Source organism: Lytechinus variegatus, chromosome 14 (genome assembly GCF_018143015.1).
Source record: "Lytechinus variegatus isolate NC3 chromosome 14, Lvar_3.0, whole genome shotgun sequence".
Taxonomy (NCBI): Eukaryota; Metazoa; Echinodermata; class Echinoidea; order Temnopleuroida; family Toxopneustidae; genus Lytechinus; species Lytechinus variegatus.
This window is the reverse complement of record NC_054753.1, coordinates 14491269-14515400: the sequence shown is the minus strand read 5'-3', so window position 1 is coordinate 14515400 and position 24132 is coordinate 14491269. Positions and strand designations below refer to the sequence as shown.

The following is a 24132-nucleotide window of genomic DNA, read 5'->3' as shown; positions in this document are numbered from 1 at the left end:
GCAGAATGAAACACCGAACTAGCTTACTGCATGAGAATTCGGCCAACAGGTTTCAATGGGTTACCAACAACTGCGCCGTGTTGGTAACTCATTGAAACCTTAGACACACATTAAGAGGAAGGAGAAAATGAATGATCATTTTATTATGCATGTATATGGCATGTAAATTTTTTCAGATGAATGACCAGTATCATTGCTATAATTTGCGCTGTCAATCCTATCATAACCATGGCCTTTGCTTTGTCATTTTGTTTAATTCAAAGCTACTGTCGAAGGTGACATCCGCCTCGTCGGTATCTACAGAACCTCGGGTAGCCTAGAATACTTTCATAATGACGAATGGGGCACTGTCTGTCGTGACGACACTGATTATTTTGATGATTGGAATGACGTAAACGTTTGGGTCGCTTGCTTCCAGCTGGGATTCAAGCCATTTAGTGGATTTAAAGGAGAATGGAGCAGTTATGTTAATCGGCTTGCTCCTATACATTTGAAAAATGTCGAGTGTTCAGGGAAAGAGACCAGACTACAATCATGCCAAGGTGACCTGTCGGATGTAGGCTGTTCTTACTTCTCAGGTGTATCGCTAAATTGCCGACGTAAGTACAACGTTGCTGCCAGCTGCGTGGGAAGAATGTCATAAGGTGAAGACGTGGGTTTACACTGCGCAAAATTAATGGAGGGGGGGGGGTGTAGAAACGGAGAGATTATTGAATAGAGAGAGTATGTCGAGGGGGACGGGGCTGTGGTCCGGGAGCAAGCACCTGTGAAAAATGAGTTTGTACAACCCACCCCGCAGTGCTTGGTAGGTAGCAGATTGTGGTATTAATTTTTTACTATTATTATTATTCTCCCGTTGAATAGCAATGTAAAATAGCAAAACGTGAAAAAATCTATAACTTATAAGGGAAAGGTGAAATGGAACTTGCTATATCTCCGTTTGTATATGTCATAAATCCGTCATATGTAGTGTCGTAGCACATACACACGTGGCGTTCTATAGTTTGAACGGGGTTACCTGACCGATTATGTCAGAGTTAGTCATGATTAAAGTATTGCTGTGAACGTTAGTTAATAGGCCTAAGGCATCATTCATAACGTTCACAACAATACTTTAATAATAACTAATTCTGACCTGTTCGTTCAAGTAATCCCGTTCAAACTGTGGAACGCCACGTGTGTACGTGCTACGACACTACAATCCTCCTATCTTGCGGGTTGAACTCAACAACACAAATATGGATTTGCTCTTTAACACAAGAGAAACATTGTTAACGTTGTGCAAGTACTTGTTGGTTAGATTATTAACTTGTTGACTACTTTACATCATTCATGTATGAAAATGTTGTTGGGTGACAGCTAGCTCTGACGTTACAGTAACATTCAAAAGTGAAATTGAGATATCGAACCTTCAAAATAGGAATACACTAATACTGACCAATGGCCAGTGTCGTTTTCAATCTCAAGTAGATATGAAAAAATGAGACGATATATTGATTTTGGGTTCAAATATGTGGCGCTCTATAAAATTATACTTGGATTAAATATGCGTTATTCATAAAAAATAATATATTTTAAATCATGTTCAGATATGGTCTAACTAGCGGTCTTCAATTTACAATCTTGTAATGCCGTTAGCCATATTAGTTTGGGATTACAATTACTTTTTACTGGCGATCTGATCTAAACCAAATTCATTACCACTGGTGTAGGACCCCGCCCTCAAAAATTAAAATGATGGGGCCAGACATGGAGTATGGGGCAAAATGTCTAAGGAACTGTGCGCGACCAGAGCGATTGAGCCAAAAAATCCGTTTTAATACACTAATATGTTTTTTAAACAGATTATGACATGTTATCCAGAAATATATTTCCTCATTTTTCTTTCTTTCTCTTTCTTCTAACTTCATTTTTTTTAATCATGAAATTGTTTAGGGGTCAACGGCTCTAAGCGTCCCATTTTTACAGCAGTATTCATTACTGAACATCATAAAAAGTAATATTTTTAAGTCGTTTTCCCAGTCAGAGACTTTGTTTATATCAGCACCCCCCTCCCAAAGTTTGATGATCTCCCCCACCTAAATAGTATCAAAATAAAACTGGATGATAGGTCCAGTGATACACAAAAAAACATTTCGAAGTGAAAATCTCTATTTCGTGATAATTTTCAAACGAAGTTTACATTGCAAATTCTGATGATCAAGTTCAATTATCAGATGAATGTTACTTTACTCAATATTCCCATTCATTTGAAATTAAAAAAGTAATCATAGGAATGTCGATTGTTTTTGTCGTATCATTTAACTTCATTTCAATTCAATTAAACATCTATTTTATTCCAATTGACATTTAATCAATTTTCATTTAATGTAATATACACATCAATAATGTCATTAATATAGTAGAGAAAACAATGAATGTAAAATACAGTATGATAATTGTACATGGAAGAACCCAGAAAGCAGGTTCCTTTGTCGGAAATCGGGATACCTCTAACACAATGAGTAAACAACAATTTAAAACAGAGGGCTAAGAGAAGGGAAAGGAAGAGAAGAGAGGAGAAGAAAAGAGCTTAGAGAGGCGAGCAAGCAAGTAGAATACGAACGGTTATGAACTTAATTATGATGCAAAGTAGGAGTATAGATTTAACGCATATTTTAGTAAAGCAGCTTTTAATTTTTATTGATCTCTTGCAAATTAAAGAGGAGATATTTGCTCAAAACATTATCCTGGCATACTGAAGCAGGGGCGTCGATCCATTTTTCAGATTGGGGGGGCAAAATCATTAACGTTCCAAAGGCGCTGGATCGTACAAGACACCCACACATACATACACACACACACACACATACATATACATACACACACACCCTCACACACACACACATATATATATATATATATATATATATATATATATATATATATATATATATATATATATATATGACTCATGAGACACAGACACGTATCTCACCAACAAATTAATGCGAGCGCGAAGCGCGAGCTGATTTTTTCTTAGTATACTGACAGGAAAAGCGTGCCTGTTTAGAACTGTTTGTAGTAACTCATGAGGAGGATACATATCTCACTACACAGATAGTACGAGTGCCGAGAGTGAGCTAAAAAATCTTTATATTCTGACCTGAAAGCTTGATATTCTAAGCATTTTTGGTACCAATGATTAAGATTTGTATCTAAAGAAGAATAGATGCGAGCGCGAAGCGCGAGCTGAAAATTTTTATTTTTCGATCTGAAAAAATAACAATTTAATGGACGTTTTTGATAAAGAACAAGATACATATCCAAGAAGAGATGAATGCAACTCGAAGCAGGAGTTCTTTTGAGACTTTAAAGTGAAAACGGGACATTTGCATTCACCTATTTAATCATGAAAATTATGGGGTTTTGCTACAGAAATGATGCGAGCGCGAAGCGCGAGCTGAAAATTTTTATATTTCAATCAGAAAAACGGCCATTTTGAGCACGATTTTAAATAAAGAACGAGTTGTGTATCTCATTCTCGCTTGCTGAACATTACATTCTTGTTTTTTTTGCCATATCCAGAATTATTGGGGGGGCAAAATGATATGTTTGCCCCCCCAATATTTTCATTGGTGGGGCGATCGCCCCCCCTGCCCCCCCCAGGATCGACGCCTCTGTACTGAAGCCTATTTTAACAGGAATCTGTTGAAGTTACCTCACCCTTTTTCGTACTTAACATGTCGTCTTTTGGCATCCCCATTGGAGCAAAATGGCAACAGCTTTTTGTCTCAATGTGGGTTCCAAAATGGCAAAAAACGAAAAAGGGATGGGTAACTTTGGCAGGCCCCTTAGGGGATAGGCTTCGATTTCCTTACACTTCGTTATATGTAGCTGATGGAGAAAGAAATACTCTTTTGCCTCCAAGAAGTTTAAGACGATTTATGTCTCTTGCCTTACAGCGGAAACAATTTTTTTGCCTCATTAGGGGCTCCAAATTTGCAGATTTTCCAATAAATATGCAAAATACGAAGGGGGGGATACTTCGGCAGGCCCCTCAAGTTCCTAAGGGGGATAGGCTTCGATTTCCTAGCACGTCTTTGTATGAAGCTGATAGAAAAAGAATTTTTCTTTGTCTACAAGTATTTTTAGACGATTTAAGTTGCTTGCTTTACAGCGGAAACAGCTTTCTACCTCAATAGGGGCTCCAAAATGGCAGATTTTCTCATAAATAGGCAAAATATGGAAAAGGGGTGTAATTCCGGCAGCTCCCTGAGCGAGAAGGTTGCCAGCACCTCTTTATTTCTAACAGATAGATAAAAGGTGAACCCCTTTGTCTTAAAATGGTTTCACAAAAATGCTATCCGCCTCAATAGGGACTTCAAAATTGCAAATTTTCCAAGAAATAGACAAACTTCGGAAGGAGGATAGGGTGCCTTTGGCAGTCCCCCCCCCCCCCCCCGGGAAGCCTTTCAGCCAGTAAACCCTATAAAAGAATTGGCAGTTAAAGAATGGGTTTGAAGAAATAAAATGGAATATGGTTGGGATCAGATTATATCCCCAGTGAACAAGAAATACTGATTGATTCATGCAGCGTTGGTTCTCAAGCTAACGGCACTACAATATTATGAAAAGTAGCCCATATATGGTAGTTAAAACATATCTGAAATGTTTGTATTGCCAAAATCTTCATTTTGTTATGAATAACGAATATTTAGTCCCACCGTAGTTATTTTGAGCGCCTCATGATTAACAACACAAAACCACTTTATCGTATCAGTTTTCTCATATCTCTACTTGAGATGGAAGTGGATATTTGTATTCCTATTCCGAAGGTTCGGTATCTCAATTTAACTTTTAAATGTTACTGCAATGTTAAGAGCTATCACCTAGCAACATTCTGATACATGAATGACCTATTTTTGGCATATGCAAGTGGATATATGGCAACTTACATTTCATCTTACCCTTAAAGGTTATTGATTTTATTTTTTCAATTTTTTCCTATTTTGCTTCGCTCTTTAAATTCGACTGTAGAAAAAAGGTGATACCACAATTTGAGACTACTACCTACCAAGCAGTAATCTAAAGTGTCCATACTACAACCCTATTGTGTCAAACTTTTTCTTTGGTGTGGGTTTTACGAAGTCCTTAAACATGGCCCCTATGAGATTCTGCTCCGGACTACTATATACTGTCCCTGCTTGAAGACGGGTCAACTGTCATTGTTAGGCGGGCCTTTTTTATTGTAAAAGACGTTAAAGGTTTAGCGTAGGTATACTACTTACGCAGATCCCCTTTTGGCTACAATAATGTTATCATTATTAAAGATACGTTCCTTCAGAGTCGCTGAATTTAAAATTGTATGTTTTCCATGTTTGCTACCAAGCTGTGTACACCACGAAAGACGAATGGTGGTACGTTCCTTTTGACCAATCCACGTTTGTTTCATCCGTTGTATCTATTCAAATAGTACCTTCAGATGGAGATATCCGATTACAAGGTGGTACACTTGCAATTGAGGGTCGCGTCGAGACATTCTACAGAGGAAGATGGGGGTCCGTCTGCGCCTCGAACTGGGGGGCCACTGAAGCTTGGGTTGTTTGCCAGCAGTTGGGGTTTAAACCCCTTACAGGATTCGTAGTCAGTGGTGCTCGATACACGTCGGATCCAGGCCGTATGCACATCAACAATGTCTCCTGTCAAGGACAGGAATACCACATTGATGAATGCATCAGCAACAAAGTATTTGAATTGGGCAGTTGTGGGGATGATGGCTATGCTGCCGTCTATTGCCCATTAGGTAAGTCGACCCTCTGATTTTACTGAATTCTTAAATCATATTATACGTCACGGTAACAACATAGCTTCAGTATGAAACTGGAACAAAAACCGCAGCTGGGCGGTAGGCACGGCGGTACATGTGTAAGTTGTTAAAAAGAAAACCAAAATCATTGGAATATTTTTCATTACCCTGTGTACGTTAAGCATGGGCACAAGTTGCTGACTTTCACTATGATTATGTCTAATATTTTCCCCAAACCAGCATTTACATCTTTGCCACCTCTTTTGTCCTGTCAGTTAATACATGTAATAACGTAATAGGGTGAGAAAAACACCCAAAAAATGAGAAAAGGTATATTTCGCTAAGAAAAATACGTATTTACGGTTCAATTTGTAATTAAAAGACTAAAATACCTCATTAAGGATGTACTCTTTGCACCAATACCACCGACTAAGTGCATGTTTAGGGTCCAATTGTGAAGTGTGTGGGGTGGTACTCAATAAACAGTAAAGTCCGACGTCCGTGGCATGTCAGTTAAGATATCGTTGTACTTGTTTAGGGGATTAATTCGGGGAATACTTCTCAAGGGCACCGTTTTTTCCAATACCTTTAAAGGTAGAGTTCCATATCCTGAACATGGAAAATACTTCTATAGGGTGCTTTTAGACTACCCCATGGTCACGCATGGTATCCACCCGTCAATGGAAGTTTAAATCAAATTTATGAATTAAATTGATTCCGAGAGTGATAGTGGACAAACTGCATTTTTCTATAAACAGATTTTCTATAAACAGAGATTTTCTATAAACAGAGATAAACATTGTTTCCGCTCTGCACTCGCACGAACTTCGCGACAGCTAGAACTGCGACTTAGTTGACCTCTGTTTGTCTAATATCTTTCTTTCAAGATCTTCAAGATGGAGATGTCCGACTTGTGAACGGTGTTGGTCCAAACGAGGGTCGGGTTGAAATATTCTACGGTGGCGGATGGGGGACTGTATGTGATGACAGATGGGGCGATGTAGACGCTCAGGTAGTTTGCAGGCAGTTGGGTTATAGAACAGACGGTGCAGCGGCTACAACGACAGCTTCATTTGGTCAGGGTTCTGGCACAATATATCTTGATGACGTCGAATGCAGTGGAATTGAAGATCGGGTGGAAGACTGCAGCCGCAATGGCTGGGGTGTCCACGACTGTTTTCACTACGAAGACGCGGGAGTTGTGTGCTCTGGTAGGTGAGATCTTCGCCAATCGGCATGATCGGAGAAGGGTTTGCTGCATGTACGACCCTAGTTTCAATTCTCCAATAATCCAAGTAATGTTCCATTAAAATATATATTTTAATTGTCACATCGCTCAATTATAATTCGTAGTCCTGGAAAAAGCCGCTTCGTGTTGATTGTAATTCAAACAAATATTTTCTAATTTTTATTTTACAATTCTGTCTGGGGTTGCTTTCTCTGAAAAATTTATGGAACATTGAAATTGATAGAATAATTGTCTGTCGATAAGCCATTCATGGGTGCAGCATCTATCTTGAAAGCAGATCGATTAACGTAAGATCAACGATTTGCTGGAATCGGTGGACAATAGGCCCTCTATTTAAAGGGGGAAATGGTTTGGTTTCATTCATTTTACAATAGCTTACCATTTATCTTTCACCGGAGGTAGACTATGGCAATCGAAGCATATTCATCCCCAACTACCACTAAGAAGCATAAAGTCATAAAACTTGTTGTACTCGAGACCATCTCACTACTTATTCTGCTGAACTAATCACCTAAGCAATATAAAAAGAATTTCAACCTCCTATATGAGCTAGAAATAAAGAAATATTATTTCAGTAAGGCCCCAGATAATGGGGGTCGCAAGTGTGTTACAAGATTGTCAATAGATGCTATAGGCCTTTGCTCTAAATAGCAAGGGCTATTTCAAATGGTGCCTGTCTACACCTCTGATACTGAATACTCAAAGAAATGAGATATTTTCTCCTAGTCAGGTCCAGAGTTAAGAAAAGTTGACTGCCTTAGGGAAATCTTGTTAATGCTCATTTAAGAAGTGTTTTAGCTGAATTCGAATGTGCTGAGTTCAAAAATGCTGTTTGCCAACCTCAGATTTGCCGTTAAAATCCTCAAATTTACAAAAACAAAATGGCCGCCGTTTTGTACCTTTTCTGCCCCATAGATTGTCTCTAAAATCAATCAGAACGTTCAAAATTGGGTATTGGTATGTGATTATGATATCATGGATAAACTTAGTAAAGAAATATAAGGCATGTATGGTTTGGTTTGTCAAATACCTTTAATTCTAGAATTAAAAGTAAAGGATTGTCCCTATATTACAACAGCATAGGTTTCTATATGGAATGATGTAATTACTGTGCATCGAATATTAACTAAGAATGAGTAAATTATTATTCTAAACCATAGTTATGGTGGGTTTTCTTATCCCAGTGTGTTATCTGACAGCATGTAGGCGAAGGTTACATAATCATGACTTAAACATGACTTTGTCATGATTGGCACTAACTTATTCTCATTACACATCCACTTTGTTCCTGCATTCTGTTTCCCCAAAGGCACACGATCATCCATCAGTGAGTTTTCCTCTTCTGCAGCCACATTTCTGACTTTGACACGCTGTAGAACAATTGCATGTGATAACTTCTCGACAAGTCTCTGGAATAGGTGGATGTGCCATCAATTTGGGCACAAGGTGGCCATCAACAATGTTCCAGCCAGACTTTGTTACTTGTGAGAGAGTTGGTTTGGGGATACTTGCTTGCCTCCATATCAGTACCTATTGTAATAAAAAAAAGGGAGAATATAAAATAATGAGATCTATGATCCTAAATAATATCATGAAGGGTATCATCAGTATGACAATATGTTGTGTGACATTGATTATTTAAATTCTATATTCCTTTGAAGAAGAGCATGACACGGGCCTTGTTACAGGTATGCACATTGTCGGGCAATTTGTATAAGTGGCAGATGAACTTCTCTGCATCTCTAAATACTTCGTCAGTGGCATCTCTTGTTCCAAGCTTAGCCAAGAGCTGGGAATTTTTCTGGAATACTTTCCACGCGGTCTTCTTACTGTGACCTGCAATGTGGGATACACTGTCACAGCAGGTAATGGCGTGAAATGGAAGCAAGGAGTCAACCTGACAAGATGATAGTCCCTGATGAATAGTGTGGACAGGAGTGCATTTCGGCTTCTTCGATGTTCCAGCCTTCATCAAAAGTTCTTTACATGTCATCTTGCCAAAGTGTGCAATCAGTAGCACAAGCACGTCAGTATCACGAGCTGCAACAACCACAGTCTGGGCACTGGAGTGAATAGCATGGAGGACTAGACGAGTGTCCGCTTCCTCATGATTTGCTTGAAGTAGTGACGTATCCATCTCTGTATCATTGCACTAGACGTCTGTTACTTCAGTAAATCCTCCAGCTACTACAAGTGTTTTTGGTGAGATAGCTGACGCGTTTGGCATGAGTTCCTTTGAAAGGAAGGCCGCCAGATTTGCTTTGTTCTCAGCCAGAGACAAAAAAGCTTGGCCACTTGTCTGGTACAGGATTCGACCTACTTTCTATGACTCTTCGTACGGGCCTGGTCCCCTGTGTGCGCTCTGTTCTGGTGCCTGACTTGATTGATTCCACCTGATATGTGTCAAATGTTACATCAATCCTGTCAAATGGTGCACCAATGTCAAAAAACGCTCTTTGTGAACACATCTGCATATTCTCCGAAAGTTGTTACACCTAAGGCTTTCCTAGGGCCATCACAAGTGCTTGACCATCGATCAACAAGCTGGTTGTTCCACACATATTTATCTCAGATGGCATCGTAACATCTTCTGTTAACACATCGGTCAGGATGGATTTATTACCCGTGTGGAGACTTCCATTGGTTGCAGCAAGTGAAATAGGCACAGGCATTAGTTCATGTGCTAAAATCCTCTCCAAGTTCACCTGTCGTCCTGATTTATATGCTGTCACAATCCGCTGTAGAATATTCCTGTCAGCCTTGATAGTCGTCTGCTTTGTGGTGGATTTCTTTGAAGGGATGTCATACAGCGATGAAAATGTTGGAGCTTTGTTCCTGTGTAGAGGAGCATTGAAGGCAGAATACTTCTCACTTTCGGGTGGTAGAATTAGACGATGCTCAACAATTGTTTCCAACTGCTCTGTGCCAAGCTTCTCTGCATTTAGCAAGGAATGACTGATGCTTGCTGATGCCAGATCCTTTGTTGCGATATTCTGTAGCTCAGGGGGAACCACTTCCTTGTTGAAGAGATTGGATCATTTGAAAGCAGAGACTATTTTGTCTTCTTAAAGATTGTCACGGGATTTGCGTAATGGCATAAACTCATTGGGAACATAGTCGTTCCATGAATCAGTCATCAGTATCTGGCGAGTCTTTGCTGATATGCAACTTCTGAGGATGAATGAAAGAGCGCATCTACTCAATGCCGTGACTGTTCCAGTTATTCCAACAATGCCACCACTATTCTTCCCAGTACCATTCAGCCATTCATGGCTGTGATCGGGGTCTACCTGATTGAACTTTCGTTCCGAAGGGAGTCGATGCATTTCAGCAAAGTATACAGTACCCCATCTGGCATAGTATGATCATACCTGAAGAAGAAAGGGAGCATCCTACTGAAGGAAGAAATGTGTAAGTCCCACAGACCATCACGTTGAACTGTAATGAACATTAAGAGAATGCTTTCCATATCCATGTACAGAATCCAGAACTGCGTGGTTGGGTCACTTTCCTCTAGTTCCTGTCGAATTGTTGAATCTGTTGGTGAAACTGATCGGAAGAGAGAATTTGCAGTGCTTCCGTGTATTCAAAGTTGGCGACTTACACGTCTCTCTGTACTGTTTCCTTCAACTCTTGATGATGATCTTCTAAGAATCCATAGAATCGAGGAAGAAGTAGCTGCCACAGAGCTTGATATGTAAGTGTGTGGACACTTAGTGCTCGTGCATATGCCTTTCCTCCCATGACATCCTGTGATACATTGGATCCCGATATGCCTTTCTCAATCCACAGATCAGTCAAACCAGAGTCTTGCATGTGCTGGCCAATGACCCGAAGGATACTGTTATATTCTGGTACTGACCACTTAAATTCCATCAGCTTTGGAAACAAGGTTTCATCTACTGTGAGTACCACGTATTTCTGATTCAAAGCCTTTGTGACGTGCATTACTCTTTGTATGACAGTGTTCAAGGTATCTATGTCATGGGCGGGGGCTCGAATGATCGGAAGATATCCTACAGATGTCATTTTAGGATGTACAGTACTGTGCTTCTGATCGAACTCTGTCCATGAAAGTTTTGTTTCTTATGACTGCCTGTTCATTATAAATGCATCGTCTGTAGCTCGAGCACGCCGTACTGAGTTTGATTCTTCATTGGATCCACTAAATGACTCCTGTTTAGTATTCTTGCTGTGAGGAGGTGTGCAGGTTTTCATAGAGTCTGTTGGTACAGGTATAATATCATTCATGGCAGCAGGAACTTTCAATGTCTCACAACTAGACAGATTGAGGTTATCTAACCGATTACTTGATGTTGGTCCTCTCTGCCAGGCAGCAAGCTGAGTGGCGTGGAGAGTGATCTTGTCATCCAAAGTACCTTCATTGATATCTATGTTGTCAGCAGAGTGAAAGACAAACCTGTCTTTAAAGGTCAAGTCCACCTCAGAAAAATGTTGATTTGAAATCAATAGAGAAAAATCAGACAAGAACAATGCTAAAAAATTCATCAAAATCGGATGTAAAATAAGAAAGTTATGACATTTCAAAGTTTCGCCTATTTTCAACAAAATAGTTATATTAACGATCCAGTTACATCCAAATGAGAGAGTCGATGATGTCACTCACTCACTATTTCTTTTGTTTTTATTGTTTGAATTATACAATATTTCAATTTTTACGAATTTGACGATTAGGACCTCCTTGCCTGAAGCACAAAATGTTAATATAATGGAATTCCATGTGTTCAGTGAGGAATAAAACTTCATTTCACATGACAATGACGAGAAAATCAAAATATTTCATATTTCATAAAAATAATGAATTATAAAAGAAATAGTGAGTGAGTGATGTCATCAACTCTCTCATTTGGATGTAACTGACTCGTTCATATAACTATTTTGTTGAAAATAAGCGAAACTTTTAAATGCCATAATTTTCTTATTTTACATCCGATTTTGATGAAATTTTCAGTGTTAAGCTTGTTGAATTTTTCTCTTTTTAAAACAAATCAAGTTTTTGTTGGGGTGGACTTGTCCTTTAACTAGATTGGTTGGAATAACACCCCACTTTCATCCATATTTTGCAGTGTGTTGTTAGCCAAAGCTGTATCCATTCGAAGAACATCCCCATAGCTCGCTACATACCCAGCATTGTGAAACAATTTGATCAATTCCTTTGATCGTGTTGATTGATGAAGTGTGCTACCCAATCCAATATGCTTTGGGCTCAGGATTCGGTCACCAGACACAGTATAAATCATATCTTGTGCAATACTTAGTATACGGAAATGTCTAGCGGACTCATCGTCACCCTCACTGCTTTCATCTGCACCTTGCTCCAGTATAGTCTGACCCCCTATCATTAGGTTGAAAAAAAAAAACATGTATAGACTATCAGGTATACATTTAGAAGCTTCTTCCTCACTAATGTTGAGTCCAGTAAAGTTTGGATGTGAAAGAATGTCCCCTCGAAGCCTGAGCGCCACATGGAACATAGACAAGAAGTCATCTTCTTTTTCTGTAGGTTGATAAGTTGGAATGGTGAGTGCAGACGCTGTTTCTTCGTCCATTTCTATCAGCTTTGAAATTGGTATATGGTTAAACTTCAAAGGGACGAGAAGTGAAACCCGCTCATCTGGTGCGCCGTCACGTAGAACGATTATATCATAGCATTCTGAGATTCTAGAAGTCTGCTGCAATTAGATCATCTACATTAGCCACACGAACACCGACATCTCGGTCAAACTTTGCAGCATGCAATATTTCTTGACTCTTTTGTATGCTTGTTATAGATATCAACTTTTGCTTTTCATTCTGCTCTTGGCAGATCAAACACAAGTCCCAGTTGATAGGCTGCATACTACTGCGTCGCCACATGTGAGAAGACTGTGATTCTGGAAGAATTGCTGCTGATTGAGAGTCACGGGAACCGTGGGCGTCATCACCTGTCTTCATGGATACCCTTTTAAGTCTGCTAAGTCCATCTTTACTGGTGTACGTGGCATAACAGGTCTTGTGCCAACTCGTCTTGCTTCTGGAGTCGTCATTAAGAATCTTCAAAATTCTGTCAACAGTATCGTTGTTAGCATCACGTAACTTTTTTTTTGTTCAAGTGTGACTACCAACAATTTGCTCAGTCCTTTCTCAGAAGAATTATAACACTTGTCTGGTCTCTCTTCCTGGCATATTATACACAAATCCATGGACACTGGTGTGGACCTCTTTAAGTTGGCTAATGCTTCCATGGTCTCAGATAAACGTCTATCATTTAAAGCACTGGAGAATAAACAAAAAGAAATCAGAATCATTATTTTACAATTGTGTTTATTGATGTAAGTTACCATTTAACTTATAATCGTAGCAAGTGAACATGGTAATTTTAACAATATTCATGAATCGCTTTGGTACCATACACTAGCAATATTCTTAGGGACAAGATAAGATCCTATTTACAGTGTTTAATGTATACATATAGGTTTATTAATTCACTATTTTGTTCAATTTAATGTTCTCATGTGATGGTTTGTTAACGTATAGGTTTTAGAAATATTTCTATATACTAGATAATAAATCATACATACGAGAAGATGGATATCAATCTTTGACGGGAAGGTGTAACTTTGATTTTAGGAATCAGAGTCGGGCTTCCCTCCCAATGGTAATGTAGATAGAGCAAATCCTGTGTACTTACAATGAACACTGGAGACAATTTATTCTGTACATGTATAGAAGTATTTTCTCTGGCAATGAATCTATTTCTTTGTCTTAGTTTCAGTACATGAAAGTCATTAGAGGTTTAAGTTCTCTGATAATTATGCATGGTATCCATTGGTTTATCACCTAATCCCAGCTGGATGAAGATTACTGCATATTTATTACCTTTGTTGTGCATAGGATCAAATTGCTTAGCTGTCAACGTGAATCATGATAACATGGTTCTAATTATTACTGATATTATATTTCAAAATAACAATTTGAAGCAATATACAGATTGTAATGTCAGGTTTACTATTTTAAAGATTGAGTCACAAGGATGGGATTGCACATGTTAATGAATCACCCGAATTTCACAAAGTATAACTGAATGTCAGTGTGTTCTATCACAATGAGTTTTAGCTAGAAGGGTTCATTTTTACAAACACAAATATAGAAATACCAGGCTTTTTCAGATTAAAATGTCAATTAAAGGTTACAGTTATGTTAAATATGATTTTTACAATTAAAAAAAGTTTGCTAACTACCGAAGTAGTCTTCAAACATTTGACTATTATATCCAACAAAGGTTCACCAGTCCAGTGCTCTAAACAATGACAACAGCCATCTTGAAATTAAAGATGGCCGGTGAACCAAATTATAAATGATGGTTTGTTTATAACTTATCACAAACCCTTGGTATCATAATCCTAGCATACAATCCATTTTTCGAAATATAACCACCGCTTAAAGTCATATAATAAGGAAAAAAACGTTCAAAATGCCGCCATTTTTTTGCCGATTTGAAGATGAAGACGTCGGTTACAGGTTTGGTAAACAGCATTTATGGATTCAGCACCCTTCAATTGCCTTAAAACAGTTGAAAAGTCAGCATTAACACAAAATGCCTCAAGGACTTTTTCTGAGCATTTTTTTTTAAATCTGGACCTGACTATCCTCCCTTGTACATTTTGAATAGCTTTTCTTGCGACCTTTGCGGCACCGTGAAGCAACTACCTATTCCTTTCAATAAATTAATGAAAAGGGTCCATCTCTCCGCGATCGATTTTTCATTTGAAAAATAGGATGAAGTTTTATGACATGACAGAAAAGGGGGAACAGAGTACTTCATCATAAGAAAACAAAATGTAATTGATAAAAGAATGCCACCACTCTTGAGTTATCTACCCATTATGATTCCGTAAAGGTTCGCTCGCAATTCTATATTGATTCATTTCACAACTGCCAAGATTGGCATTCTTGTTGTCGTGATTTTTGTTTGTTTCCCCATATCTGTATGCCTTACAGCATTTTATTTGTAAGTTTAAAAAGAAAATAATTTGTAGTCCTACTGTTTTATTACAAGTTCCCCGGGAAGGCGATGTTCGACTGACTGGTGGAGCCACCACAAACAAAGGTCGGGTGGAGATCTACACCAATAGCCAATGGGGATTTGTGTGCAGTCATTTATCTTTGAGCTGGACCGATACTGACGCCGCGGTCGTTTGTCGACAGCTTGGAATATACAAGAATGACAGTGGAGAAGTCATCAACAGTATCGCTAACCAGCGTGTAGGTCCAGTACACATAACTGACCTTAACTGCAACGGCACAGAGGAGAGACTGGACGAGTGCAGAAGCAGCATCAGCAGCAATAACGCTACCTACTGTGCAACTAGTGATGTTGCCATGGCTCGGTGCATAAGTAAGTTTAATTGGCCTACACTAGTTCATTATAGTGAATACAGGAGACTCTACGATCTTGTAATGGGGAGGGGAAGTACGATTGATGACTTCTTCAGTATCTTCACAAATGCGAGATAGCCTAATGTCCTCCTATCCAATAATTTGTCTTGCACAATTTAAAAATTACCATCCTTTGATACACTACATTAAAAAACGGCTAACGGAATCCCACATGCCTACCGTAGCATAAATCACACTAATCATACCTACCCCTTTGCCATCAGCTACAATAGAGTTCCAGCCAGACTTAAATTATGTATATACCCAAGTAGTGTTTTGCTTTTCTATCGCTTAATAAATCTCATTTGTCTATGGATGTTAGAAACTATGTATCATGATACCAATCTAATTACTCCAAAAATATCTCAAATGTGTATTGAATATATATTTGTAAAGAATATTACAAGTGCACTTAAAAGTTAACTTTGTTAAAAATATCAGATGCTTTAAAAAATCAATATGAGGAATGAAATAATGAATATGTCTTTATTTTTGCTATAGGCAAAACCCAAATATATGGGTCCATGTGTATGAGGCCAAATTGTTCTGGTACAATTCGAATCTACCATATTAGTTACCATCCAGCACAGAAAAAAAACTCAGATTGGGTTGGGATGGGGTGTTTTGGGCACTGGACACCAACAGATCAACGACAAAGAAAAAAAAAACAGATAAAGAAGGTTGAAAAGTAAGAAATAAAATGGAATAAAATGTAGTATCATTTTTTTCTGAATACAATGACAAAATCTATCCCAAACCAAAACTAGACTTTCATATTAAAAATGTAAAGTTCTATTTAGCTCACTCGCAACTTTTTAGGAATTTTACCCACTACTGTATAATTTAACATCCAAGAAAAGAATTCCATACCCCACTAGACGCCCTAGGTACTGCTTAAGAAATTTAAATGTGATTTCAATCTGACTTGATGTAGGCCCACTGCCCAAGGGCGCCGGAAGCGGGGGGGGGGGGCAGGGGGGCACTTGCCCCCCAAATAAATTTTTTTGGGGGGCAAAACGAGATTTTGCCCCCCCCCCTCAACGTGCCCCCTGAAAGATGAAAAATGATAAATTATTTAAGGACAAAAGTAAATGAAGGCACTTTTCTGCCTGAAAATTGTCATTTCCATTGTCAAAAATGAAAAAATTTTGCCCCTGACGGGGCAAATACATTATCATAGTAAGCCTCGAGTCTTTTGACGAACAGTTCCTCTGTGAAACATAGCTTTGATAAGCACCTTTTCCATCTTATTACAGTGTGATAACATTTTTTAATGAATACATTTCAGACTAAAAGCGAATGGCAAATTGATAGTGGTCCACCAATGATATAGGTTTATAATTCTATGATGCTGGCTGTGTCGTCTAACAAACGCGCGGTCGCCCAGAAACGCTCAGTCGCCCAGAAACGCTCAGACCGGACCAGATATCACCAACGCGCGTGAACACTAGTTACTCGAGCAAGAAATGGAATCTATGTCATAGCTGTCAAGCCCAGACACCATAACATCTCGAGAAACTTGTTTCAATTATTTAATTTTCAACTAAATATAAATTGAGTTTATACAGTGATAACAAGAGAGCGGTGTTGGCTCAGTCGGCAACGCGTCTGCCCGTCGAAGTCGAACCAAAGATCGTAGGTTCGAGTCCACCCTGGGCGGATGACTGAGGTCAGTGCGTTGTTTGTAAACGTCTCTCCCATGTTTCATAGATGCAGGCTATGTTTCAATGGAAAACACTCCGTCCCTCGGATAGGACGTTAAATGGAGGCCCCGTGTAGAGGAGAGTCACCACCTTTGCACGTTAAGAACCCACTGCACTATTCGTATAAGAGTAGGGGGAAACCCCGGTGTCGAGGTCCACCTGCACCCCCCCCCCCCATCATTATCGGGAGGAGAGACCTGTGGATCATAGTGATTCAGTTCGCTTTTCGCCTCCCACGCACAGGTGACGCCAAACAAATAATAATAACAATTCAGTGCCCTAAAGAAAATACCAAGGTCATTTCAACTCAATATAGACATGTTATCAGAATATTACACTCAGAATGATCATTTGTAGAGGATTATAATTTATGATTTGTAAAAATGGTGAATCCCACTCGAAAGCAACTTAGAGATAATGATTAGACATGTAAAAAATAAAATCATCTGTGAAAGTGTCTTCTTGACCGGACTCATATTATCCGAGATATGAATAAAAATGTAAAGAATATAAAAGAAAAAAAATAAGCGTTACAGTATTGCTCTACTACATGTATAAAAAAAATCTTAAGATATTTTCACAGCCCCGTATTTTCCTCTATTCATTTTCATTGGCATGATTGGAAGGCGTTTTGTCTGATACTATTTCAGCTCATATATAGCACTTATGTATTTTAGATTCCAAAACTTCTTCCCATTACCTGTTACTAATCAGATCGAGATGGCAGCTATGTTCTCTGGTTTATCCCGGCTTTTGTTATTCATGGACATCTGCAAAAATAAAAAAATAAAGAACCCGGGAGTGGGTGGGGCTGCAAGACCTAAGTTTTCGAAGAAACGTAAGAGCGAGGGGATTTGTGATGGGGGAGCTATTGCATTTTCTAGAATAAAATTGAAGGATTTCGTGCACACTTTTGATGAATTTTGTGAATTTTGCCCTCTCGATCGGCGGCCCCCGACTGCGTACGGTCATGTTTGTCATCTTAAAGTCTTTAAAAGGCCTATATTACATTGGTTTGAAACAATTTCGTTTGCAATAAGGTTCGTAATTTGCTGGACCTGCGACCCTGCATGGGCATGAAGAAACACCAGGCTGGATCAGAAGAGAGGAAACAGAAGGAGCAAAAAGAACTCCAAGACTGTTTAATTCTCAAGAAATTTATTTAAAAAAATCTTAAGATATTTTCACAGCCCCGTATTTTCCTCTATTCATTTTCATTGGCATTATTGGAAGGCACAACTTTTATACTCCATTTTATACTCCAATTTTACACAAAATCCTTACCGTGGGGGGGGTCCCATAGCCTCTCCCGCTCGATCGCTTCGGTATCTCACGCTGTCAAAAATATTGTGCCCCCTTCGGGATTTCCTGAAAGTGTTCCGGCACGCCTGCCACTGCCCGATGGGTGACCGACCACCTGGCCACTAATAGAGTTATTGTGTATCCAAATGCCAACTATTTTTATTGTTCTCAAGGTCCAATGGAAGGAGCTGTTCGCCTTGTAGGAGGTTCAAGCCTCGACGAAGGCAGAGTCGAAATCTTCCATGATGACCGCTGGGGTAGAGTTTGCGCAACTAGAATTTGGAGCGTTGCAGAGGCAAGGGTGGTCTGTAGGCAGCTCGGTTATACTGGGAATAATGCAGTCGTCAGCTATTCTTTTGGCATTGGTTCGGGGCCGATTTACTTGGATTATGTCACCTGCTCATCATCGGAGGATCGTCTGGAAGACTGTGATCATTTAGGATTTGGTAATGTTCTCCAATCTGCAGGATTCGATGCTGGGGTGCAATGCAATCGTAAGTAAAAAAGGCCAACATTGATATCTTAGAGGAGAATGAAACGGTGGGAACAAGTTATATTGAGTGAAGATAGGAATATTAAAGAAAAAAATAAACAATGAAAGCTTGAGAAAAAATGACATATCAATGCAAGTTTTAATAGATTTTTTTTTATTTTAGAAAATAAATGACTTATCAGCATTTGAATAGTGATATTTCGAATTCTGTTGACATCCACCCATTGGCATGGCTTATATGACTCAGTTCCAGAGGCGTCGATCGGGGGGGGGGGGGGGTTGCCCCACCTATGAAAATATTGGGGGAACAAACATGTCGTTTTGCCCCCACCCCAATAATTCTGGATGTGCAAAAATAAAATGTTACACAAAAATCCGTAGCGAGACTAAAATACACAACTCGTTCTTTACTTAAAATCGTGCTCAAAATGCCCGCTTTTCAGATTGGAATATAAACATTTTCAGCTTGCACTTCGCTCTCGTATCATTTCTGTAGCAAAAACCCGTACTTTTCATGATTAAATAGGTGAATAGAATGCCCCGTTTTCAGTTCTAAATCTGAAAAGAACTCCCGCTTCGATTTGCAATAGTCTTTTGTTGGATATTGTTCTTTATTAAAACGTCATTTTTTTTTCATTTCGCGCTTGCATCCAATGTTCTTGATACCCATCTTAATCATTGGTACCAAAAATGCTTAGAATATATCAAACTTTCAGGTCAGAATATAAAGAGATTTCAGCTTGCTCTCGGCACTCGCATTATCTATGTAGTGAGATATGTATCCGCCACATGAGTTACTACAAACAATCCTAAACAGGTTTCTTTTTCCTATTTTCAGGTCAGTTGATTGATCTCATTTGGTTTTTCTGTTATACAGAACTAGTTCTTGTAGTTTCATTCTCCTAATAAAATTCAAGAATTCATAAAGAAATTACAAAAACATAGATCTTGGGCGCATGCAGTTTAAAATAAGAAATGAAAGAATCATCGTAGAAAGACTGACCATTTTAAAAAAACAATGACGCTTTGGGAAATTTAGAATTCAGGCTTTGGGAACTAGCCTACAGAGATATTCGTCCGAAGTTGGACTGGCAATTAATATTGTAATTTGGGCGAAGCCCAGAGGACAGAATAGATTTATTTTGATATACCGCCAATCCATTTAAACGCCTGTATACAAATACTTTTATAGCATACTTTTATTTCGTTGAACTTGTCCTCGTTGACCAATGAAACATCATAGCTGGAATATGTTTGGTCACATGATGCTATCTGTACCAGTCACTACAAACTTTTTAGGCCTAATAATGTATACTACAAGAAATATCACAACGCCGTATATAGAAAGACTCAAAAGTTTGGATAAGTTACTTAACCGACTTAAATTTAATCGACTTAAGTTTGTAAAGTATTGTTTATGCACATTTTCAAATTAATATTAGTATTTGTTTTCTTGTTTATTTTGATATTCGTTTGCATTTTTAACTAATATTTGCCTATGTCCAATTAATTGTTAATATACAACAGTCATTATGTCAGTACTCGTAATAAATGTAGTCATTAAAACTGATGTGCCTACACTTTAACGTTTCTCCTCTGTGACTAACCGTGACGATGAAGCGCCAGCAACTGAACAGCCGTTGGTCTTCACATTGGACGAAATTCGATTGAATGGGTCGTCGGCGGAAAACGAAGGCCGGCTAGAAGTCTACACACACGGGCGATGGGGAACAGTGTGCGGAAATAATGAATTTTACGTCCAAGAAAGAATGGCCGAGGTCGTCTGCAGGCAATTGGGATTCTCCGATCAGGAACCCGAAGTCATTGGCAGTGCTTTCTACGGCAGTGGTTCAGGTCCGGTATGGTTGAGACGCATTTATTGTGACGGGACTGAGTCCGACCTGAACAGCTGTATTCTTTACAGCTGGTCCAGCGGTTCCTGCACGAGCAGAGAAGTTGTAGGCATCAGGTGCCAGACCCGTAAGTAATCTTACTTTTTTGTTCGGATTGATTTACTAGTGAACCCTCGAATTCCCATGGTAAAAAAAAACTGTGAACATAAAGTGTTCCCTCCGAATAAAAGGCCAATCAACTTTTGCTTGAAGTTTCAGTTGTATGTTTATATCTCATAAGATGAATATCAAATTGTAAACCATTAAACTGTGAAACTCTACTAAAAGAAGTTAAGGGTTTTAGATCATTCGGCTTTTTAGCACATATTGGCTACACTCTAATAGGTCCAGTTTCCATGTTAATTCCTCAAATAAAAATAAACCTGTGTGCATGTTTAATACCAATAAACACATTCTATTATCTCGTGTTCCTATAGGCGCAAGTAATAACCCTCGAGTCGTTGGGACCATTGCTTTCGTCGGCGTGTCTCTGTCCCTCCTTGCAGTGGCCAGTTTTGTCGCCGTGTGTCATACCTGCACGAATGCCAAGCCCGTGAAAATAGCAGAGGGGACGCGACAGGGCAATACCCTTGGCGAGACTAGTCCAACCAACGAAGAACTTGAAGTTACGTCCTCCTTCTAATTCTTATCACATGGTCCTTTAAGGCCACTTCGCACACCTTATGATTGGTCTGGGATCCGATTTTGAAATAAAACGTTGTAATATTTAAATATTGTGACATGAAAAATAAAGTTCTAAATCATCGTATGAATACTTATGAAAAAATTTGTGGCTGTGCTACCATCGTGTTTATAATAAAAGCCAATTGAATATCTAGTCGTAATGACGCCATAACAATAGCAAGATTGACAACGATTTGAAACAAATATTGCCATCACTCAAAAATAAAGATTTTGCAATCATCCAAATAGTTATATGAGTATAATTATAGTTAATTTGAACCTAATGAAAAGGATACTTTTCATATTTTCAGAAAATGAGCAAAATGCTACTTGTTTAAAAAATCGGATCATGGTCCAGCCTTAAGATGTTCGTAGGCCTTCAGGAGACACCATGACCACAGTCTACTCCGTTAATAGGTCGAATGAATGAGCAGTAGAAGTTCTCTTTTTTTCTAGCGTGTCTAGTATTTTGCTAGCTTGTGTTTGAAGCAGTATGCATGAAGAACAAAGTTATTGCTTTATTGGAAACTTGAAATGTGTTTGCCTTTAATTCTGTTCGCACAGCAGTGACTGCTATTGTGTAATGAAAGGCAATTGCCGAAACTTCGGAATGGCTAATGGGTACAATAAATGTCTCATAACATTTCAGTAACTTTACAGTAAAATTAAATGATTCCTTTCATATTAACTTATTCACTTTGATTATTTAGCTTTAACAAAAAGCTTATTTATATTTTTGTGAGCAATCACTGGATCGTAAAACAATTACTTTGGTCATTTTTATGGGATTGTGTGTATTGTATATGGCCAAAACAATTCTGTGTGGTTCCGCTTTAAGTAAACGACTGCAATAATTGCTTTTCTTTTTAGAGATGACTGTTTTTCTGTCTCACTATCTGTCTCAACTATCAGTTGATTCCGAACGAAATTAGTGCTTGTGGATGTAGCCAGTGGCTGCATTATTATGGATTTTTTTAATGATCAATAGTAATATTAACTATAATAGATATTAAAATCATAGATATTTAGTACTATAGTTATCTGAAAACCGATGAATGATTTTTTTAGTCTACCCTTGAGTTCATGTTATTTCATATCCTTCATGAATATCACTGAGAGAAAATAAAGTGTTTATGGTGATTTGTGTTTTTATTTTTTCATGGTATACATCCAACTATCGCATTGTTGTAGTTTTTTCCTTTTAATGTTCTCTTTCAAGAATATAACTGGATTTATAATCATCGCGCGTGATTCCAGGATGGTGTAAAATTTTATATTTTTTAGGGTACATGAATTGATTTAAACCGTACTGGTAAAGTTGAACGTATGTCACATGACTCGGATGTAATATCCCTCTGAATTTTGACGAAAAGACCTTAGTAAACAAAAATTGCCTTTGTATTCATCTTAATGTATATGTATATATATATATATATATATATATATATATATATATATATATATATATATATGTATATATATATAGTGTGTGTGATGATAAGTTTACTATTACCAATCGCTGTTGAGTTGTGAATATTAGACATAATGAGATAAGGCGAGGCCAACTCAACAGATGACACGCAGGACACCATTTATTTGCTTTAGCTTTCGTCTTTTAATTGAGACTTCTTCAGAAGCGTCTGAAATATATAAGGAAATACAACATCCAAGTTTGTTTTGCACATCAAAGAATTATCACCAAGTTTTCTTCATCCTCCAGTCTACGATATCTATTTCATGAATATTCATATTCATTGTGACATAAATTATATGCGCATTACCAAAGCGCTTTGCGCTTTCAACACCTAGCAACCAATGGTCTCATTTTGCAATTTTTGCCACTTTCCTAAAGAACGAGATGGGATAAGGTCATACTATCATATTCTTTAATTACAGGTATGTCTTCTTCATTTATATCATTATTATTTTAATCGATTTAAATATTTATTATTCATTTATTAATTTATTTGTTCATTCATTAATTTTTCCTTATGGAATATTTTCAACTTGGTGATAATTCATTGATGTGCAAAACAAACTTGGATGTTGTATCTCCTTATATTTTTTCAGACGCTTCTGAACAAGTCTCAAAAGACGAAAGCTAAAGCAAATAAATGGTGTCCTGCGTCATCTGTTGAGTTGGCCTCGCCTCATCTCATTATATATACAGATATGATTTTTTTAATGAACATGTGATTCTTTCTCAATGGAAGTTTCCGCATTTATTTTCAAATTAAGATACAATATTACGATAATGAAAAAAAATCCTATTCAAATTACAGAATTTAAATAACAAGTACAATAGATTGTATACAAACAAGGAGAAAATCATTAATATGCACGAGCCGGGCGTACGCAAAATGGTTTACTGAATATCAGCCATGTAATATTAGCCATTCTTTATGTAAAAAAAATCACTTTGTTGATATACATGTATAATGAGGACAATATTTTTACATTTTAATATCTTTTCTTTGTCATGGGGGGGGGGGAGTAAATTTAAATTCGTACAATCAATCAAATAAGGGTTAAGCCTTAGAATATTTCATTTACGTGGATTCTTTTCATCAGTCGCAACAAAT

At 38.1% G+C, this 24132-nt stretch overlaps 1 protein-coding gene across 1 annotated transcript; it reads left to right on the top strand.

Annotated features, from left to right (window-relative positions):
• Nucleotides 1–38: 38 nt before the first annotated feature.
• LOC121427188 (deleted in malignant brain tumors 1 protein-like) lies at nt 39–22181 on the top strand. Its single transcript, XM_041623458.1, has 8 exons — nt 39–83; nt 264–599; nt 5456–5785; nt 6676–6999; nt 15097–15435; nt 18655–18975; nt 20595–20954; nt 21304–22181. Exons 1-8 carry the CDS (start codon nt 56–58, stop codon nt 21507–21509), a joined length of 2244 nt encoding a protein of 747 aa, XP_041479392.1. The 5' UTR covers nt 39–55; the 3' UTR covers nt 21510–22181.
• Nucleotides 22182–24132: the final 1951 nt, after the last annotated feature.